This window comes from Ictidomys tridecemlineatus, chromosome 10, assembly GCF_052094955.1.
Source record: "Ictidomys tridecemlineatus isolate mIctTri1 chromosome 10, mIctTri1.hap1, whole genome shotgun sequence".
NCBI lineage: Eukaryota > Metazoa > Chordata > Mammalia > Rodentia > Sciuridae > Ictidomys > Ictidomys tridecemlineatus.
In genome coordinates this window covers 107,834,446-107,857,429 of record NC_135486.1, presented here as the reverse complement: position 1 = coordinate 107,857,429, position 22,984 = coordinate 107,834,446, and the positions used below count along the sequence as shown (strand labels likewise).

Here is a 22,984-nt window from a genome sequence, read left to right as displayed (position 1 = left end):
AAAATGTCCAGTAAAAATAGACCTTGCTGGGTGGAGTGGCAAATATGGTTAGCTCCTAAAAATCTGCCAGATTCTCTTCCACATAGCAATATAGTGGTTGTTCCCACCAGCAATCTGTGAGAGGCCCAGCTCCTCTGCACTGGTAGTTTTTACTTTAGTTGTTTTAATAGGTGTCCTGATAACTCATCTTGGTCTCAATGACTGGTGATGTTGGCATCTTTACATGTATTCACTTGCTGTCTACAGACTCTTGGTGGAAAGCTGCTTCTAACCCTTGGTCCAATTTCTAGGTGGGTTGTTTTGGAGCTCTTTAAAGTATTGACTTTTGAGAATTCTTTATATATTCTGGATATATAGCCTTTATCAGATTTATGTTTTGCAAATGCTTTCTCCAAGTCTCCAATTGTATTTTTTTTTCAATTATATTTTCTTATTCAGGGTCTTTCACAGAAAAACAAATTAGTAATTTTGATTAAATCCAATTTATAGATTTCTTTCTTTGTGAATTGTACTTTTGGTATCATGTCTAAGAACTTTGTGCCACATCATAGGTCCCAAAGAATTTCTCCCAGCTTCTTCTAAAATTTTTACCATTTCACATTTAAATCTATGATCTATCGTGAGTTAATTTTGGCATACCAGTGTTAGGCTGAGTTTAATTTTTTTTCTTCCTATTAATGACCAATTTCTTCAGTGCTGATTTTTGAAGACATTTCCTTCTCCACTGACTTGTTTTTGAACTTTTGCTAAAAATCAGTTGATTGTACTTTTCTGTGCGCATTTCTGAGTTTTTTATTCTGTTCGATTGCGTGCATCTTTCTTCTTGCCAGTACCACACTGTCATGATTACTGCAGCTATATAATAAATCTTAATGTCTGGTTGAATGATTCCTACCACGTGACTCCTTTTTAAAAATTGTTTTTTAGTTATTCTAATTACTTTGCCACTTCAAATTAATTTTAGAATAGTCTTTCCTATAGCTACAAATTTTATAATAATCTTTCCTATTGCTGAGATTTTGGTAGGAATCACATTAAACTTAGAGACCCATTGGGAGAAAACTGATATTTTTACTTTGTTGAAACTATTCCAACCCACGAATTCAGCACATATCTCCATTTATTTAGAGCTTTAACTTCTTCCCTTAGTATTTTTGGCATACAAATCCTGTACATATTTACTCAATTTTCAACTATATATTTCTGCTGAGTGATTGCAAATGGTATTATGGCTTAAATTCTGGTTTTCACATGTTTGTTACTATTCCATAGAAATAGAATTGGGGGACTGGTGTTTTAGCTCAGTGTTAGAGCACTTGCCTAGCACGTGTGAGGCACTGAGTTTGATCCTCAGCACCACATGAAAATAAATATATAAAATAAAGATATTGTACCCATCTACAACTAAAAGAAAATATTTAAATTAAAAGAAATAGAATTGCGGTGAGGGTTAGGAGATGTTCAAAGACACAAAATTTCAGTTAGAAGGAATAAGTTCAAAATATTTATATTACATCTTGATGACTATAGATAATAACAATGTATTGTATACTTGAAAATTGCTAGGAGAGTAGAATTTAAGTATTCTCACTATAAGATAAATATGGGAAGTAATTAAAATGTTAATTAGCTTGATTTAGCCATTCCATGGTTTATTCACATATTGAAACATTGTGACATACACCATAAACATATACAATTATTTGACATTTAAAAAATACATTTGTACTGTTTGAGCTATTAAAATAAAATAAATTGGGGCTGGAGTTGTAGAACACTTGCCTAGCTTGTGTGAGGCACTGGGTTCAATCCTCACCACCACATAAAAATAAAGACATCATATCCATATACAACTAAAAAAATTTTTTTAAATACAATAAATCAATTGCTTTTCATTCTATCCTGAATGAAATTCTATTCTTTGTGAACTTGCTTAATGGTCTTTGAGCTGTTGTCATCTTCATTGGTGTTTTATAGATTTCTTGGTTATTTCCTATATAGGTGATGTCATTTGCAAACTGAGATGGTTTTATTCTTCCTTTCTGACTTGTTCACATCGATGCTCAAAATGTCCCCTTTCTGAATAATGGGAGTCTTTAAGGTTGGGTCCATTTGGCATGACCTTGCCTTTGCTTCCTTACTATGTGATATGGTCCAGGGGCATCCGGTACATTTCCTGCTGAGACCCAGGATTTCTCCAGAAAGCACTGGCTTCTCTTGTGGGGAGTAGCATTTAGGACAATAGTATGCACTGAGGGCTACAACAGCACCTTTAACTTCTGTCCCTGCTGGACTGTGATGGCTGATGAGCTCTTCAGTACTCTCTTCTTAGTCAGTAATACCCAGCAGGTGCTCAGTACTAGTTTTTAGATGAGTAAAGAAAAGAATGAACATTTGTGTTCTTTTAATCTGCTCAAAATTTAGTGCTTGGTGCATTTTAATCATTTTGGTTCAGAGTAGCCAGTTAACTGCTGCTTGTGGCAAGCCTAAAATGCCTATTTGAGAAATGGGACCAGGGACTAAGAAAAAATACCTCACAACTTAAGGAACTGCACTGTAATTCTCTAGGAAGACAGATGGAGGCAATTGGGTTTTATGTCACCATGTGACGTTTGTCATGGAAATGAACAGCATGATCATTGACAATGCTAAGAAGTAGACACAGTTGGGGAAAATGGCTGCCACCCTTTTTTCTTTTTTATTTCTTTTTTTCTGTTTTTATTTTCATGTGGGATACTTAGGAACTGAGTGATATTACTTAAATATATTTCCTGCCTATTTCTCACAGGTGGTTCTCACAGTTAATAAGGTGTTCTTTTTTTTTTTTTTTAAGAGAGAAGAGAATTTTTTAATATTTATTTTTTAGTTTTCGGCGGACACAACATCTTTGTTTGTATGTAGTGCTGAGGATCAAACCTGGGCCGCACGCATGCCAGGCGAGCGCGCTACTGCTTGAGCCATATCCCCAGCCCTAATAAGGTGTTCTTATAATAAGACTTTCTCTAGAAGTCCTCTTTAAATTATGTATAGCTAAATTTGGGGGCATATCACCATTCACTCAGGCAAGTCTGAAGTTACCTGCTTATTTTCTCATTTGAGACACATCATAAATGTTTATAACAAAGGGTTTTATAAAGCTTTTTCTGGAAGAGTTCAAATTCAGCAGCTCTTGAGAAAAAAAATATATTCTCTCTAAAGGAAACTGTTTTCATTAATCTCCAATGACTAGACCCAGGGCTCTTGGTTTTGCCTCTGGTTAACCAGGCTTGGCTTTTGGGGTCTGTCTGGGTGGAAAGGAAACCCCCTAAGTCCAGCTTACATAGCTAGAATGGCATGGTGACCCCGAGGTTCCTTGTGTTGTGGTGCAGTCCTCCTTCTGGTTCAGGCCGAATCTGGGGCTTCCTTTAACCCAGTGGCACTGCACCCTCCTACATGTCCTTGCCTATTTCTTCGTCATCATACCATATTCCAGGACTGGGTAGAGCCTCTGGGAGTCAGGTGTGAGACCTGGGGACAGGGGGAAGGAGGTGCCTAAGATGCAGCATGTGATTGCCAGATCAAAAGTTTGTAGGGCATGCTATTTCTAGAGTCTGGCCTTACTCCTCTGGGGACAGAAAAGGTAGCATGGAGATTGAGAACAAGAGATTTGAAGGGAAGTTGAAACATCTGGGGTGTGTGACTGGGTTAGAGTCTTCATTCTTCACTCTCTTTGGAGGAATTCTGTCACTTCTAAGCTTCAGTTTCCTATCTATGAAGTGGAGATAATGACAGTAGCTAACCAGTTTTGAGTTTTGAGTATTTGCTAGATATTACATAAATCACTGATTTTTAAAATATTGTCTCATGTAATTTTTCTACCAGTACTAAGAGACAGGTATGTTATCCCCATTACTCAGGACCTGGGGATTAGAGCCACCATTCAAGCAGCTTGTGCAATGTCACAGTGTCATACAGCTAGGCAGTGTTGGAGAAGGGGCTCCTGCAGGGGTGTCTCTGGATCTAAAACCTTGGTGTCCACTGTGAAGGAATTTGAGTCCTTGTGGGGTTGCTGTGAGGACTAGATGAGAGAATATGCACAGAGCTTTTAGCAATTTGCAGGCCCTTAGGAAGTGTCCAGAAAGGCTTCTTCTCATCTCTCCTGCCAGGAGGGCAGAGCAGAGGCTTGGTTGAGGAAAGTCAAGAGGGAATGAGCTTGGTGTCCTCCAAGGAACTGCATCAACCCCAGGAGGAAGAAGGATGTGGAAAGACTGGGAGGCCAGGCCTCAGGGAGATGGGCCCCAGACCAGCAGACTCATGGCTGTGGTTGTCTGTGTGGAAATCTCTAAGAACTTTGAAAGAAACATGGGGGTCTGTTTCCCAGCCATGGCTAACAGTTCAGCTGCATGGATGGCCAGCATCTTTGGAAAAACCCACAGCACAGGTATAAACAGTGCAGGGTCTCCTGGTCACAGCCCAGCCTGGTGGCCAGGAAGTCCATTTTACACTTTTACCGTTGAGTTTAGGGGCCCAGGATTTTGAACATCTCCCAGCTTTGTTTATAAATTAGTTTGCACTTGTTGGATGCTGTTCCACTGCCCTGCAGGACTGTGTCCATGGCCACAGAGAGCAGTGGGGCCAGCTGGTAGGACAGCAGAGGGCCCAACAGGCATGCCATTCACACATTCCAGAAAGGTCTGTCACAATCACTTCCAGAAAGAAAAAAGCCACTGAAAGAGAATTTGACTTTCCATTCGGATTCCTTCTGTCTTCATTGTTGACTGAGTTTTGTCCTGGAGCATGACGCTGACTACCTGCCGCTTGGGGAGCCCTCATTTTCTAGGAGGCAGCGAGAGGCACCACAGTCACTAAGATGAGCTGTCACACTTGAGGCGGGAATCAGCATCGGCCTTTGCAGGTGCTCCCATCTCTGCAGGCACAGCTTTGTCACTTAGTAATCAAAAGGAGTTTAACAAAAGAGTGGAACTCTTGGCAATAATTATGCTCCTTCAAAGAGGAGCTAATGTAGAGACAGACGTGAAAGGTGGAGAACATTCAAAAAAGCAATTTGCTCCGCTCGTAATTTTCAAGTATTCCTCTGCGGTTATTTGCTTTTAGAAAAGTGCTAGCTCTTTCATAGCTGCTGCTGCTGATGCTTGATCCTGCCACTAAGACATAATCCCATGCGGATGAAGTCCCGCAGAGCCTGGGTCAAGTGCTCTGCCCATGCCCCTTTATCTGCACAGGAAAGAAAGACTCCGGAGTACCTTGTTCTGAAGAAAGTAGGATGTGGAGAGAAGCTGTGGCTGCAATGTGAACTGCCAGCCTCCAGCTTTCCTGCCTCAGCCTATGTCATCCAAGTTGGTGGGGAGCATCTCTGGCCACAGGTGCATGACTGTAAGTCCTGCACCTTAACCCTCTAGCATTCACTGCATTGGCCGCAGCACTGGTCTTTACATTCCATCAATTTGGTGAAAAGTGTCTTCCCTTCCATAGCCGTATTCTTTTAATTTGAATTGAATTGGGTTTTGTTTTATTCCATTGATGTATAAACTGAACTTACCTCAACTTTGTCTGGTGTTTACAGAGCATCTCAGGGAGAAAGGGGCTCCCACGAGGGCCCATCTGGAGAGGCTCTTTTCGATGCCCCCACTTTTAACACTGGGTGAGTTCCTTTGTTTAAGAAGCTAAAAGACTAAAAAATGTATATTTCACACATTTTTTATTCGGTCTTGTTTCTTTTTCAGGAAAAAAATCTTGGCTGGAAATTTTTGTGTATAGACCTCAGCTCTATGTAGTCCTTCCTCGTTCCTGCCCTCCTCTTGTGATTGTCCACACCAAGAATTTGGCATGGCCATTTATTTGTGCTTTGTACTAGAATTAATTAGTTACAATAACAAAAGAAAAGTAAAAATGGACCAAAATGCTGTTTAGATTAGCTGGGACTTTTAAGAAACACTGCTATAAATAAGAAATATAGTTCTTCTGGTCAAAAGCCCTGATGAATGCATCTTTCATCTGTTCTATCAGCAGTTACCCTATAAGCTCCTTTCTTTTCCATCCCTCCTCCTAGGCAGGATCTGTTCTCCTAGAGGAAAGGACCAGTTCTGTGCATGACACAGGAACAGGTGATAAGGAAGGCCAGGGACAGGCCTTTGGGACATCATCTCACTCTGTCTCCTGTGCACGTCAGGAGGCCATTTTAGGTAGTAGATCGAAGTTTCTGGTCATTCGGTGACTTTCATCTTATAATTCGGAGGTCTGGCTATGTGTGTACAGCAGTCTGCTGACTGAGATTTTATAAAGTGTTTAATTTGCAGCCCCACATTGGGCGGTTTTTGACATGTATTGTTCTCACTCCCTGCATCCAATAACAAGATTCATACTTGTAAAATATCAGTGAGTGGCTTAGACAGCCCCATTCACATCTTACCTTATTTGCACTTCATAAGGCTTTTTGATGTCAGTATTTTGTCCCCATTTTATAGATGGGAAAACCAAGTGATAAACCTGAGGGAACAAAATCAGGGACATATTAGATTCTAGTTCCATTACTCAACCCAGGGTGCATTGTCTGGTTGCTTAAAGAGCCTCTGTATTAACAAGAGACTTGGATAACTCAACCCAGGTTCATTTATAGTGTTCACTTCCTTTCAGCCATAATCATCTTGTTCTGGTGAGAAAACAAGGTATTTTCCCTGTAGAACTCTTTGGGCTGTCATTCTAAGGCAGTCTGTGTTTTGCTTCCAGATACCAGGCCACTCAGGGAACTGGGCTGGGAGAAGATGAATAAATGAACGAACCTGAGCTCAGGTCTCTTTTCTGCTTTTATTTGGAGACCAGCAATGTACTCCTTGGGTAGGGGAATGTGCCTCTCTGCTTCTCTTCTGATGGTCCACTGAAGTTTCTTTCTGCTGCTGGGGGCCAGGCAGACCAGGGTACTTACCCAGCACCCATGCTCCTGGAAGCAGTCAGGAAGGCCCAAATCAGGCCCAAGTTTGGGAGAGAGTTGGTTGTGCTGCCTGACCTGCAGGAGCTCCTGGCCAGAGCTCCCATGGAAGGTGAGACTCCTGCATGGGTGAGTTAGCAGAAGTGAGGGTGATGTTTCCTCCCACGTTACCTACAGCAAAACGGGCTCAGTTCTGAACTCTTACTATCTTTAGAGTCAGAGAATTGGGTCTGTCTTCCCACTCTGAAATGCATCATATTTTATCCTGGAGCAGCTGTCACTGGGACAGCTGTGGTCAGATCCCCATGTCAGTGATGGGGGCTAGGTACTTGGCTTATCATTCCTCCAAAATCCCATCCACCTGTGGAACTTCATCCAGCTGTGTTTATCTCTTATGAGATACCTCCTTGTGTGTGTGTGTGTGTGTGTGTTTTGAGATACCTCCTTGTGTGTCTTTTGTTTGTTTGTTTTTTAATTTTCTAGCAATTTAATTTATTTTTATTATTTTTTATTATCTACATATGACATTACAATGATCTTGGCAATTCATACATTTGGGTATAATTTCTCATTTTTCTAATTGTACTTGTGTGGGTTTTTTTGTTTTTGTTTTTGTTTTTGTTTTTTTTTTTGAGATACCTCCTTGTGTGGTTTTTGGTTTTTTTTTTTTTTTTTGGTCTTTTTTTAATTTTTTTTTTTTTAGTAGTAGTTGGACACAATACCTTTATTTTTTATTTATTTATTTTTAATGCGGTGTGAGGGTCGAACCCAGGGCCTCGAACGTGTGAGGCGAGCGCTCTACCACTGTGCCACAACCTCAGCCCCTCTCCTTGTGTTTTAATGATCACATTTCACATCGTCCTTTCCCTGGATGGTATCATACACATAGTATGCACTCCATTCCTATTTACTGAAAGGGAAAATTACTTTTCCACTTACTAGGGTTCCAAGTGTTAAAATATAGTTGCAAGTTCAGAGAGGAATAGCCAGAGCAAATATGTGAGTGTGAAAACCTAAATAGTTTCTTATTTTTTTGCATTTCACTTAACATAGTTATTTTTTAATGTACTCTTTTTAAAAAATACCTTTATTTGTTTATTTACTTATTTATTTTTATGTGATGCTGAGGATCAGACCCAGTGCCTCACACCTGTGAGGCAAGCACTGAGCCCCAGCCCCAGCCCCATACTTAACACAATTATTGATTGTATGCTTTTGTTTATCACGTTCTCTGCTTTAAAAACCAGGGAACATTGTGGATATGACAAAATGTGTGAATTTGAGTGTATTTCAAATCCACGGGACTTATGGGATATCTTACCTCCATTTGCATCTCTAGTTAAGAGTTGATCATTAATATGGAAGAGTTGTACAAAGGTGAATTCATACAAATCTAACTGTATCTTTTCCATATACTCGCTATTATGAAATTAACTACACCTGCCATAGGAAATGATCCCTGCATATACTACATTGAAGTGTTTTGCAAGGCATGGACCTCTAAGGCAACATACTGGCAGAAGGCTTTCTGTCTCTAGTCTCCCTTCTCTGGAAAGTGCAATGTATCTTTACAGAATAATGACAGCTCTCAGATTTGATGGCTGCCTTTCCCCTAGGTGCCTGCTTACCTAGGACTTCTGGGGACCAAGTGATAAACCTGAGGGAACAAAATCAGGGACATATTAGATTCATACATTCTGTTAATGAACACAACTCCACTTGTCATTTATGTTGGTTTGAAATTATGGGAAACAGGTTTCCCAGATTCTTTCCTCACTTGCTTTCTAAATGTCTTTCATCCCAGAGTCACTCACTGGTGGACAGCAAGTGTTTACTTCCTGACTCAGTAAACATGTCACTGTGGTACCTTAACATTATCCAGTATCCAGGGCCTCGTGATTGCCAAAACTCCTTGGAAGCAATTTTAGTTCTTGTAATTATATAGCTAAGGCAAGTTCATCAGTTCCGAAGTTGTCTGCCTTGAACTTGCTATTAAAGTGGGGCTTGAGATCTAGATTATACTCAGAACATTGAGCTTTAGAACCAACCCATTAAAAAGTTGTTTTGTTGAAATGGGGAATATTTTAAATTTTCTAATTTTTTAAGGACTTAAAAATGAATGTTCTACGTTTTCCTGCTCTCTTATTTTTTTAATGTATTTGAATGTCAGTTAAAACTAATCAAATGTTACTTTAGCATTTGTAATAGTAAAACTACAGACTCAAATTATGCTTTTATATGTTATGGGCTAAGTTCTTCTTTTACTGGACATTATTGAATTTGCATCATAATATATAATTCAGTACTTGTATTACGCTTCCTAGTTTGTGTTAAAAGTGCCAAAGATCAAAATACTTACTGGTAACTAAAGATGATTTATCTTTTTATGGAAGCCAAAGGATGGTTTCATTGCAAATTTTGCAGCACCCCATGGAAACTTCTGAACCCCTCCTGAAACTCCTCCCTTTGCCCACAAATACTTCTAAGGGAAAGTTATTAAAGTACTTTCTGTCACTTCCCCTAGTATATAAATAACTCAACATAAGCTCCATGGGCCCCAAACAGTATATTCTTGGTTGAGTTATTTTCCCTTCCACTCTCAGTCACAGGCCTGAGAACCCAAATAGTCACTCAGTAGACAGTAAACAAAAGTATTTGGTTCTGCTCCTATAAATGTATGCTCTGACTTTTCCTTCCTGGTCTGGAGGTCCCTCAACTACCCACTGAACTGTTTCTACCAACCATAAATCCTGTGCTTTCCAGGATTATTATGTTAATGTCACATTTCTGAAAACAGATGATCTTTGTGGCATGAGGAACATGACATCACCTGGAAATGGGTAGCAGGAAGCTCCACCATACACTCCCCAGCAAGGTGGCCCTACCTTTGTATGCCCAAGTGTGATCTAGGCATCCACCTCCAGGGTGGCTTTCCTCCAAAGAAATGTTTTTAATTAGTGCTAATGGTCAGAGACCCCCAGGTAGTTTCTCTCTGCCTAAGGCTTTGACTTTTCTGAATTAGAGAACAATTACTTTGTCCTGTACCTCATGCATGTGTTGGAATCAAGTGAAGAATGTTCAGAAATCTTCTTCTCAAGCTCTTCGTCCTTACCCTGTCCTTACCCACTTGAATCAAACTGTGAAAGATGATGTATTAAGAACTGTGTAATGTTTTGAACGACCAACAATAAAAAAAAAAACATTACTTGAAAAAAAAATTAAAAAAAAAAAGAATGTTCAGAAGCTTGAAAAGTTCCTACTGAAGACTGTCATCCTTCACTGAATAGCAGTGTTTTCTTTGTTAGTGAATCTCAGTTGTTAAGTCAACAGACTGAGTTCTCTCTTGTGAAAACCAGGGACAAATGGTAATAGTTAAGTGATCCTCTAACGTGTTATTTTTTAAATTTTTTTAAATTATCAGTGGACCTTTATTTTATTTATATGTGGTGCTAAGAATCGAACCCAGTGCCTCACACATGCTAGGCAAGCGTTCTGTCACTGAGCTACAACCCCAGCCCCTCTAATGTGTTCTTTATAAACCCAACATTCTAGTTTTCTGAGCTGTAGTTCATTTCACACATATTGAACTGAGATTTTCCTTATTATTTTTATTACCAAGTCATGGAATTAGAAGTTAGAATTATGAGGTTCTATTTTTAAATATAGAATTAAAATGGAGGAAGACTAAGGAAATGATTTTATATAAAGCCATATGTACATTTCTATAAAAGAAAATTTCTCTGGCTGAATACTGTAATTTTCCTGTAAATTCAATGTAAGTTTTAAATGAATTCGCTGGAATTATGTTCTAACAAAGCTGAGTGGTTCATATTATGGTCAAAGTATTGAATTTTGCTACCATAATTACTTAGCATGCCCTTGCATTCCTTTAGAACACTATTCTTCTGATAACAAAAGTAATACTTGTTTACAGTACAAAGGTTGGAAAATATTTTAAAATACATAATTCAAAAGAAACTAACTTGACTCTCCCTCCTTAGAGGCCGCCCGAGGCTGCATGCTTCATGCACACATGCAGGACATGTCATGTGTACAGTTGTTTTCTCGGTGCCCAGAAGAATACACTTTTTCATCCCAAATGAATGCTGTTACCTGTGCTTTTTGAATCTGTGTCAGCACATTGTTGAAGTCTAGTAACAGAAATTTGACTCAAAATAGGTTTTAAATTGACTGAGGTGTGGTATCCCTGAAATAGGATGTGCAGAGGCAGGCTGGCTGCAGGATGGGTGGTTGGTTGGTGGGCTCTGCCAGGCTGTCAGAGACCCAAGGACCTTCTGTTCTCCCTGTCCTTCTACCCACATTGTTAGCTTCATTTGAAGGTCATATCCTCATAGCTATAAAATTGTCACCATGAACACCAGGGACAAATGACCATGTCCAATCCTGATGTTGAGAAAGGCGGCCCCCTTACCCTGCAGGCTGCCTGGGCAGGTGTGGCTGCCACAGGAAAGCTGGGTGCTCTAGGCACGTGCTGCTGTGCTGTCACCAAAAAAAAAAAAAAAAAAAAAAAAAAAAGTTTCTTTTCTTAAAGCATCACAACAGTTACCAGGACTCAAAATTGATATGAATGTTTTTAGATATTTTATTTACATTTTAAAAATCAGTTTCCTTTGTAAAAACTCTTTCTTTAGAACAATTTGGAGAGAAAACAAGAATAGTTTTATGGGGAACTAATTCTCATCTATCTAAAATTGTCCAAAGATTTAGCATTTTTGTGGTGTCTTCTTTTTAACAACAACAAAAAAATAATAAGTTTTTTATAAATAGTGACTTAAACATATTCAGAAATTAAAAGCTAACAGAAAAAAACTTAAAAATAAAAACCTTAATAGAGGTAAATTGTAATGTTTCCAATTGCTCTTTTTATAAAGAGAATTATAGTTATACATCGTATTTGGGTCATCGAGACAGCATTATACATGAACGGAACTCAATTTCAGTTCATGTCCCCCTTTTTCCCTTTCCTCCTCCCTTTCCCTGTCCTCCTTCTGTTACTCTATTGATATTCCTTTCACTCTTCCATTTGTTTATTTTTTTAAATATTTTTTGTAGTTGTAGATGTAAATAGCTCCATTTATTTATTTATTTATTTATTTATTTATTTTTGTGGTGCTGAGAATCGAACCCAGTACCTCACACATGCCAGTGAGGTGCTCTACCACTGAGCCACAACCCCAGCCCCATTTGTTTATTTTTGATTAGTTTTTTCTACTTATACATAAAGGAGAAATTCCCTGGGTGTGTTTATGTATGCACATAGGATTCTTTTTAAACATTCATTCTGCATTTCCTCACCTTTCCCATCCTTCCATTCTCTTCTTCAATCGCCTTCTTCTTCTCCACTGATCTTCCCTGCATCTTTATGATCTCCTATTCTCCTCTTCTTATTTCCTTCTTTTCCTCTAGCTTCCACATGAGAGGAAATTTTTATGTACTTTTAAGTTTTTAAGATCCTTGAAACAATGTAACAAATAATATAGAGAATTAATGGGTATTTTACAAGACTAATTCTGAGAAATAATAAACATATTTGAAATTACTATGGTGAAAATCAGATGTTAAAGCAAAAAGTTATATATTCCATTTTTAAATTATGCTATTAAATGTGTATAACTTCATGTATAGTAAATATTCATATTTAATTTTAGGTGCCAATGTAACATACACTAAAATAAAATGGAACAATTTCTATGGTTCTATAAAAGAACCTATAAAGGAGTCATAAATAATTATAGTACAACTCTTTTGAAATACTTTTATGGTACTAAAAATTGAAAACTTCCTAATAGGGAATTTTTCCTAAATGAGACATGAAATAAATTAGCCATAGAGACCTAGAGTGTAATCTGTCCTGTGGGAGCCCTGAGTGAGCAGTCTCTCCTTAAGCTAATTTTATACAATGTTTAAAAGCCAAGAAGTTTTGAAAAACCTCTCAAAAGGTAACAGAAAGGAAAAGGTTGTTATTACATTGAATTCCTCATGAAAAGTTACTACGTTTGCATGTCCAGTTCTAGAAGGGCTCTGACTGGGATCAAAAAAACAAATAAGCAGAGCTCTTCCTGCTGGTGCAGTCCACTGGGTGCCCTGGGGTCTCTGGTCCACTGGAGATAAGAGCATAGATGAAGTGATGTTTCTGTGTTCAGAATGGATCTTGCCTTCCTTGTCCAACTCACCAGCCAGACAGCAGTTTACCCATGTTCACAGTTTATATTTTTTAGCAAATTCTACCTCCCCCACTCATCTCCTTAACTAGCAAAAGGGATACAGAATCCTAACAGAAGCAAAGGACACTGAGGGGCCCCAATTCAATGAAAAGTTGCTTGGATTTATGGACATGTGTCTTTATTATTTGCTTTGCTTTTTATTTTTATTAATTAATTAATTTATTTTTACATTTGCATTTTTTATTGGTTGTTCAAAACATTACAAAGCTCATGACATATCATCTTTCATACATTTGATTCACGTGGGTTATGAACTCCCATTTTTACCCCAAATACAAATTGCAGAATCACATTGGTTACGCATCCACATTTTTACATAATGCCATATTAGTGACTGTTGTATTCTGCTATCTTTCCTATCCCCTACTATCCCCTCTCCCCTCCCCTCCCATCTTCTCTCTCTACCCCATCTGCTGTTATTCGATTCTCTTCCTTGTTTTTCTTTTTCCCCCTTTCCCCTCACAACCTCTTATATGTAATTTTGTGTAACAATGAGGGTCTCCTTCCATTTCCATGCAATTTCCCTTCTCTCTCCCTTTCCCTCTCACCACTCGTCTCTGTTTAATGTTAATTTTTTCCTCATGCTCTTCCTCCCTGCTCTGTTCTTAGTTGTTCTCCTTATATCAAAGAAGACATTTGGCATTTGTTTTTTAGGGATTGGCTAGCTTCACTTAGCATAATCTGCTCTAATGCCATCCATTTCCCTCCAAATTCCATGATTTTGTCATTTTTTAGTGCTGTGTAATACTCCATTGTGTATAAATGCCACATTTTTTTTATCCATTCATCTATTGAGGGGCATCTAGGTTGGTTCCACAGTCTTGCTATTGTGAATTGTGCTGCTATGAACATTGTTATGGCAGTATCCCTATAGTACGCTCTTTTAAGGTCTTCAGGGAATAGTCCGAGAAGGGCGATAGCTGGGTCAAATGGTGGTTCCATTCCCAGCTTTCCCAGGAATCTCCATACTGCTTTCCAAATTGGCCGCACCAATTTGCAGTCCCACCAGCAATGTACAAGTGTACCCTTTTTCCCACATCCTCGCCAGCACTTGTTGTTGTTTGACTTCATAATGGCTGCCAATCTTACTGGAGTGAGATGGTATCTTAGGGTGGTTTTGATTTGCATTTCTCTGACTGCTAGCGATGGTGAGCATTTTTTCATGTACTTGTTGATTGATTGTATGTCCTCCTCTGAGAAGTGTCTGTTCAGGTCCTTGGCCCATTTGTTGATTGGGTTATTTGTTATCTTATTGTTTAATTTTTTGAGTTCTTTGTATACTCTGGATATTAGGGCTCTATCTGAAGTGTGAGGAGTAAAAATTTATTCCCAGGATGTAGGCTCCCTATTTACCTCTCTTATTGTTTCTCTTGCTGAGAAAAAAACTTTTTAGTTTAAGTAGGTCCCATTTGTTTATTCTTGTTATTAACTCTTGGGCTATGGTTGTCTTATAAAGGAATTTGGAGCCCGACCCCACAATATGTAGATCGGAGCCAATGTTTTCTTCTATCAGATGCAGAGTCTCTGATTTGATATCAAGCTCTTTGATCCATTTTGAGATAACTTTTGTGCATGGCGAGAGAAAGGGTTTCAGCTTCATTCTGTTGCATATGGATTTCCAGTTTTCCCAGCACCATTTGTTGAAGATGCTATCCTTCCTCCATTGCATGCTTTTAGCCCCTTTATCAAATATAAGAAAGTTGTAATTTTGTGGATTGGTCTCTGTGTCCTCTATTCTGTACCATTGGTCCACCCGCCTGTTTTGGTACCAGTTCCATGCTGTTTTTGTTACTATTGCTCTGCTTTGCTTTTTAAAAATGAGTAGCATGGTGAGAGTCTTTATGTGGAGCAATTGAAAGCATACTAGTCTACTTTTGTAGGTGCATGGTTGCCATGTGACCTTTGCAGGTAGCTGTGGTTCAGAGAAAGCGTGGGTGGGTCAAGTGTGTCTCCAGTTCTTTTTGCATTATACTTGGGATATTTGAGGAGGATTTGGTCACAATCATGTAGACCAAATAGTCTACTTGCTTCTTTGCACTCTTAGGTTGTGGAGACAGAGCAAGCAAATGAGGGTTCTTAGTGATGCTGGAAAAATTGAAGGGTTAGCACTATGCTCATTGGACACCTCCTTCTACTCACCAGTATAAACATAAATATGCAAAGGTTCTAGCGAGCACCCCCATCCCCCACCCTGATGGAGAAAATCTTGACAGACTCATTTGCCCTGGGCCAAAGATTTGACAGTCTAACCCTCTACTCCAAAGATTTGTGAGCATTTTATAATCAAATAACCCTGCCTGAAAAAGAAGGAACAGCTTCCCTGGAACTTCTCTATGGCCTTGTGATGAATTCTTATAGGAATCTCTGGATTTTAGCAACCTCTTGATGTATGTATTTCAAAACATTGTCTCCTTGAAGTCAAGCTTGGTACAGATGTGGAGCACCTGAAACAGTCAGAGACTTATGGCTATAGGACTCCATGGGACCAGAGAAGACTCACTGTTGCCACATTCCTAAAGTCTGCCTGTGTATTGTTTTTGTCCTTTTAAATCTTTTTTTTAAAAAAAAACTCTATATATTGCTGTGTAGTTGGTCTAATAAATTAATTTTGCCTTATCTGGAGTGGTTTGACACTGTCTCTGATTTTTGGAACAGAGCCATAACGCTGGAGAATCAGCTGGTGATCCTTGCAACGACAACCAGTGATTCCGGGGCTTATTACGTGCAGGCGGTCAATGAGAGGAATGGAGAAAACAAGACAAGCCCTTTCATTCATCTGAGCATAGCAAGTGAGTTTTGGAATTACAGATGATAATTCCTAAAGAAATAAAATCTTGCCTTAATTAATAACCACAGTCTGATGGGACATTTTGCAATGAATCACATCTCTCTTTGGTATAGTAGTTATGGTTTAATATTGATCCAACATCAATAGTTTGAAGAGCTTCAGAGCTGTTGCTTCCTTTGAAATGATTTGCAGAAAATGTGAATCGAACTGGTATTTTTGAACGCAAGATCTTATTTGTCTTGTGGATTTAAAGAAATGTTTTGTACATAGTTAATGTACATTGGTTTTACAACAACAAAACGTCTTTTGACTATGAATTGTATTTTTGAACTTTATTTGAGACCAGATCAGGTACAGATTATGTTCCTTTAATAATAATAATATTCTTGAGGAAAAAAATATGCCTATGAAGTTGTGGTAAAATCACCAGTATTTAAGCACAGTATTTAAGACTGTTGCTATCTGATTAAACTAAGAGCATGGATCATGAAGAAAATGTGTACAAACCGCGGTTATATGTACAGTTTATTTGAGGGCATTTTAGTTTGAGGAACCTTTAAATGTTTGGCCTTTGAAATTGTACAGCAGGAGATAATTGCTAGAGAAGGGGAAAATAACCCAAAGCAGGAACTTTGAACTATACTGGATCCACATGTGCAAAGTAGAGGGCATGTCATCAAATGTTGACAGTGTGAAGCTTCATGGTACAAAATGCAGTTATTATGCTGTTGAGAAAATGTGGTTGGGAAATAGTAATGCCAGATGGTAAATTTCAAAATATTATGATCGCATCATACAAGAGTGAATTATATAGGTCTGGCTGTAGAGTAGCGGATTTCATCTTTTTGAACAATGCTTGAAGGTTTTCTCCTTCAGTTAGCTTGAAAAGTGTATGGCATGCAGAGGGTGGAGTTTGCTCCACATGGTCCTTCAGGACAATTACCTTAGTTCCAGTAGAGTTCACAGGGTGAAATGTTCATAGCAAATGCTGGGTGCTAGAATCTGTAGATTAACTGAGTTCTTACCTGCCTCCACATTCCTGTTAAGTGATCTGGCCAGCTGCATGTGCTTCATCCTGCCATCAGTCCTTAATTCCCAGGAATTGAATCGTGCTCCCGAGACTGGGCAGATGTAGAATCACTGAGGCCTTTTAATGATCTGAGAATTATGCCAGTTGACTAGATGGGAGTGCTCTAAATCCAGTGCATGACGCACTGCCATTTAAAGGATCATCTGAACTCAGAGTCAAAGGAGAAATGAATATGACTTTCAAGGTATTTTCAAGAGTGATAACAAAGGGTGGAAATTATATTATCAAGTAGATTGTGATTATTTTTAATGATTTCAGCGTTTTACAACTAGAGCCATTTATTCTATTTAGCAAATCTGATTTAGCACTCAATTGTGATATAAATAATAATAGTCAAGGATGGTAGACTTCTAAGTCAGAAACAAAGAAATTGGCCTTAGTTTGTTAAAAGAGGTGAAACATAATTTCACAAAAATTCTGGTACACGGAACACTCACAGTTTACATTTAGTAGTTTCCTATAGGCCATTCTGATAGCCTATAGAAAATAAAGCTGGTACAGTACATTTGCAAATTACTATATGAATGCAATACCATGGCATTAGATAATTGGAATATGTAGATTTTTTCAATAATTTGTTTCTACCCCAACTAAAAGTATATTGGAATCTGCTCATAAATATTATAATTAACTGCTTGCATTTTGTTTCATTGAATATTTTTATCTTTTCATTGGCACTAAAGAGAATGTGTAAAAGGTGAGATATAATGAGGTTGATGATCTGGACTGGGAGAAAACCCACATTTTGTTTCTTTGTATAATTTTTTGCTTTTTATCAGGACCAGGTACAGCAGGGAAAGGAAGGACTTTGAGGAAAACTTCATTATTTAATTCCTACGAGAACCTTCCTTTGACACATTGGATTTAGCTAAATGTTAAATGGCACCAATTATGCATTTTCCCACTAAAAGTTCTATTTTGAAAACCTCTAAAGATCAGAAGTCTTGATAAATCTGTAAAACTCCCCAGAACTGCATGTTTAAATTAGGTTCTGTCTGGACCATGGTGATGCTTTCTGTAATGGGAGCCACAGCTTGGGCCTGACACCTGGGGAGCACTGCAGGCCCCTCACCACCCTGGATTTATTATGAAATTAGATATTCAAAATACCCTTTCACACCTTGGCAAGACATAGTGTGCTGTGGACCTAGAAATCTTTTTATTCTGAGGTAGCCTTTTGTGAAAACACCAACAAGATTGATGAAAAATTTTTTAAATTTGCCAGCCTGCATTTCTGAAGAATCAAAAGACATTACAGCCAATTATTATTTAATGAAGACACATTTTTCCTTGGTGTCAGAAGAATAAAGTTAAGAACCTTTGTGTAGTGACTGTAGTCAGAGTAGCAATGTGCCAGGAGTCAGATTCCTGGTGGATTGCACTGTAGTTAATTTAGCAGTGGTGTGTCCTTTGTACTACCTCTCCTTCCCCTCTGTGGGGCAGTAGGCATGAGGACGGAGCAGTGGGGCTAGCCTTGTCTCAGAGCATGTAGATTGAGCCATGTGCTGTCACCGCCAATGGGAGGAAAAAATGTTTCCAGAACAACTGTACCTCAAAGTTCAAAATCCTTACTACCTTTTGCTGAATATTTTGGCTATGCTTGAAGTTTGTGGGAAGCAAAAGATAAAGAGAGTATGGCTAAAAATAAATAAATTTTTAAAAGCAGGAGTGTTAGAAGTGAAATGCAGCCCTGTAGTGGCCGCACCTGCTCTTATGTATGCTTTTCATAGTTGGTATTTTTATGTCTTAAGGTTTCTCCTGGTTTGTTTGGTTAAGAAGATAAACTGCAGCCTGGGCAGCACGGCTGTTCCTGTCAGGAAGTCCAGGAGGTCTCTGAGCTCTCCATCTCTGGCCAGTAGGGAAAGCTTGCTGCCTTCACAGGGGTGGATTCACTTTAAAGTTCTAATGTGACTTGAAGCCAGCAGATGTTAAGGACACAGGTGGGACTGCCGAAGAGTCCTGTATGAATTTTTCATAACTGGCTCCTGCAGCTCAAATGCACACCAGAAAAAGAATTGGTCAGGACTCACCTGAGAGTTGACATTTCTATTCTGAGGTCAAACCCAGGCAAGCTTTATAAACCTGTCAACCTGTTTTTCAGTCTAACTTTGAAGATTTTACATTGAGTTCACTTTTGTGGATCAAATCTTCTCAACTGAATTAATATGTGAATGGAAGTTTCTTCTTTTTTTTAAAAAAAAAAAAGCCCATAGTTAGGAGATGAGAAGAATTCTGTAGAGTGATTAATCAATCATTGTTTAAGTGCCATTGTACATACCTCAGACACATCATCAGTTCTGATCCAATATTCAAAATGTCCAGTGTAATGAGATTCTCTACTAGGGATGAAGCTTAGATTAAAAAAGAAATGACTGCCTCTCTCCTTCCTGCTTTTTTCACCTCTTTCATTTTAATGTCTCCTCTTCAAACAACATTTGCAGATAGGATATCATTTCAGCTGATTCTCCTTCAGGCTGACAAACCCCTGCTTTTAATTCTGAAGACCACTTAACATTCTTTTGTCCTCTATAATGCTAATTTAACTGCAGACCTCATATATGGTTAGTAGTTGAAAGTGGATTCCTGAGAATAATGTCTTTGCACAGTCATTGGAGAGGACTGCCCTGTAAAACATGCCTTTTGTGTGCCTAGATAAAATTCTATCTCATTTTCCTTATGCCTTTAACATTAAAGGGGACAAGGGGCAGGCATAAGCCTTTCAAATGGACTCTGACATAAGTTGAATTCCTAAACAGTAGGAACAGTTTGAAATACAGTCTTACTCAAAATCTGTCTGGGGATAGGACCCACATTCCAGGTGATCAGCTTCGAATCAAGCTGCAACTCTATAGGTTGCATGATGCTTTACTGCCAGAATTTTCAGAAAACATAAAAAAGAAAGTGTATTTTATAGAGAAGTCATGAGTTTAGTGGTTTAGCCACATATTGAACCTGCTAAATTGGGTGTGTAATGAGACAGAGGTGTGTGCTGGTTCCAGCCTCTGGAGCCACTCTAGTCCTGCTGGGCAGGACCATGTCTGGGGCTCTGCACTCTGTAGCTCCTTTATACATATTCCATCAGGAAATGAACCCCAGGCATTATCCCCAACCTAGGATTACTTAGTTATGTAGAAGTTGTAAGCATTGATGTCATACCAAAGAGAGAAATCCAAAGTATAAAATATTTTAAGAATCTTGCTCATCATAAAAATTTCATTTCATCTTTGGAATGGCATGATATATACTTTGTAAGTAAAAATTCCTATTTCACTTGATCATTGTAATAATGTTTAATGTTTTGGCCAAATTCCTATGACATGTGGTTGCAAAGAATTGTGTTTCCTGGTCATGTGATATCCATTCCACAAGAATTTGTTTAGTTCAAACTAAATATCCATATGGATAACTGTGCTTCTGCTGGTAAAGGTGAAACCATAGCCTGTTGGAGTGTTCTGAAAGCAGAGAGGCACAGGAAGGCATCCTGTTTACTTCTTGATAAGTGAGAACATCCAAATGCCCCTGGGATAGCTTGAACACAGTGAGAGAGGTGACCACCCAACTAAATACTTGATCTGCTTGATAAGCAATGTAAAAGCTTGGTTTTTACTTATTTTCACTTAAAAACATTAATTAAAATGTCAAGTCTAATATTTTGTTTCTGAACCCAAAATATTCACATGCATGTGTGGACTGATGAATGACTTTAAACTCTGAGGACAGCTGGTGACTGACAACAAGACTTAAGGAAAGACAAAAAAAAAAAAAATCCAAACAACAAAAACAGAATGACTGAAGAGATGAGGCCATCATTCTCTCTGAACACCCCAAAACCAAGACTGGATTATTTCTGTTGCCCCTTCATACTGTCTCACTCATCTTCCAGCTTTTCTTATCCCAATGTATCTTTCTTTCCTTTTTGTGATTTATCCTATCCTTGCTTTGCCATAGGTCACCTGTAAAGAATCAAGTTCAACTGTGAACTGTAATTTGCCCTGAACTCTTGAGCAAATCTGGGATAGCCCAGCACCCCTGGTCTCCCAAGGCAGCATCTTCCCACTGGGCTGTCTTACCTGGAGCCCAAAAGGATTTGTAGAGGGATAAGCAAACAAATGACATTCTCAGGGGATTCGTCCAGGTTCTTTTATACACTCTTTTAAAAAGGTCTGTCAGAGGATACCTGGGGTCCAGGTGACTCTTCTCTCAGTTGTCCTTTTCTTCATGTACAAGATGGAAGGCTCATGTGTCACTCATTCTGCTTTTCAACATAAGCACTATCTGAAGATACAAATGCACAGGGGCCAAACAGAGGGACGATTCTAAATGTCGGTGGCAGAACTGAGAAAGACTATTAACTGGGAAATAAATCATTTTGTAAATTAATTCTTTGCTGTTTTCAAAGTGAAGTGGGACCCAGACACATTGCCAGATGACATTTCATTATAAATATTTCCAATGACTGCTAACTGTGATATTCCCCCCATTGTTGGGACAAGAAGGCAGTTCCATCTGCTTTGCAGTGTGGGGGCCCATGAGTGGAATATAGTGTGTCACTTTCAAGCTCTGCCCTGTCCAGGCCACAGGTCGAGAGGGTGGAGCCACAGGAGGGAAGCATCCAGCTCTGAGTGTCAGCACAGGAAAGCCTGCCACAGGAGCATTCCAGTGGAACTGGATTCAGGAGTGAGAAACAAAGCTCTGGCCCTCGCCCTGAGATTTCATGTTTGCTTGTTATTTAAACAAAGAATCAGCCTGTCCCAATTGGTAAATGACTCTGTGACTTTTGGTTTATAACTCAGCAATTTAAAGAATGGAGAGATATTCTATGACAAAATTTCTTTCATTCTCATTCATAACTTTACTTGAACAAAATTTCACAGTAGTTATATCTATAAAACATAAAATTTTAGATAAGGATTATTTTAGATAGGATTAGAACTAGGGTTAAATTTCACTATCCATCTATCTCATTGAGGGGCTCAGTTCCAGTTTTTAAAAAATATATAAAATATTCATCAAAACTTTTTGGTAGAGGATCAATGATAACTATAATAATAACTCAGTGTAAGTACTGCTGTTGTTTCTCCCAAAGTCATTCAGTCCCTGGGTAAAACTTAAATTTATGCACATATTTTTCGGAGGCTATAATGGGCTGATCAGTAAGATACTTTCAGTCAGTAAATGTAGTAAATTAGGATAAAATTCTGTAGGAAAAGAAGAATAGAAATACAAATTCAAGAAGAAAAAAAAGAAATAGTAAAATTTCTTACTATTAAGAGTTAGAGCTTGTTCATATATTTTTAAAGTGGGTGATGATGTGTATCAAATCTTTAGACCTGTTCTATCAAATATTTAGATTCCTTTGAATACATAAAAAAGAGTATACCTGGGCTGGGGTTGTGGTAGAGAGCTTGCTTAGCAATCTGTGAGGCACTGGGTTTGATCCTCAACACCACCTAAAAATAAATAAATAAAATAAAAGTCTATCAACAACTAAAAAAATTTTGAAGAAAAAGTACAGCAATAGTTTTATTTTATTTAAAATATATCAGAATATTAAAATATACTGAAAATTATATTATTTGCAGCCCCTCAAATTTATAATGAAAAACTTTGATGTCAACCTAGAATGTGGAAAAATCATTCTACAAATCTTTTCAGATGATCTAGAAGCATAAACTGTTCTAAGCTACATGCAGATTCAGTGATAATTTTTAAATAAAAAGTGAGGTTTCATGACCCTCCAGGGCACAGATGGATGAGGGCACTAGCCTCCTTGAGCACCAGATGAAAGTGTTCATGTGTGTTGCCTTGCCCAGTTTCCACAACAGCCCTGGAAACAAGAACCAGCTCCATTTCAAGCCAAGTACACAGAAGAAGATCATGAGCCCAGTCCCAAGAATATGAATGTGAGGACTCAGTTAAGGCTTCTGTGACCCCAA

At 38.5% G+C, this 22,984-nt stretch overlaps 1 protein-coding gene across 5 annotated transcripts in view; it reads left to right on the top strand.

Moving 5' to 3' along the window:
• Window positions 1-22,984, top strand: part of Sdk1 (sidekick cell adhesion molecule 1) — an 883,473-nt gene that overhangs the window by 519,891 nt on the left and 340,598 nt on the right. For 3 of the 5 annotated variants that reach the window (XM_078023675.1, XM_078023673.1, XM_078023677.1), the window contains 2 exons: window positions 5,564-5,641; window positions 15,826-15,959. In XM_078023675.1, the coding sequence (XP_077879801.1) occupies window positions 5,564-5,641; window positions 15,826-15,959 (212 nt within the window). The remainder of the gene's footprint in view (window positions 1-5,563; window positions 5,642-15,825; window positions 15,960-22,984) is intronic. The other 2 variants (XM_078023678.1, XM_078023676.1) reach the window with 1 other exon arrangement.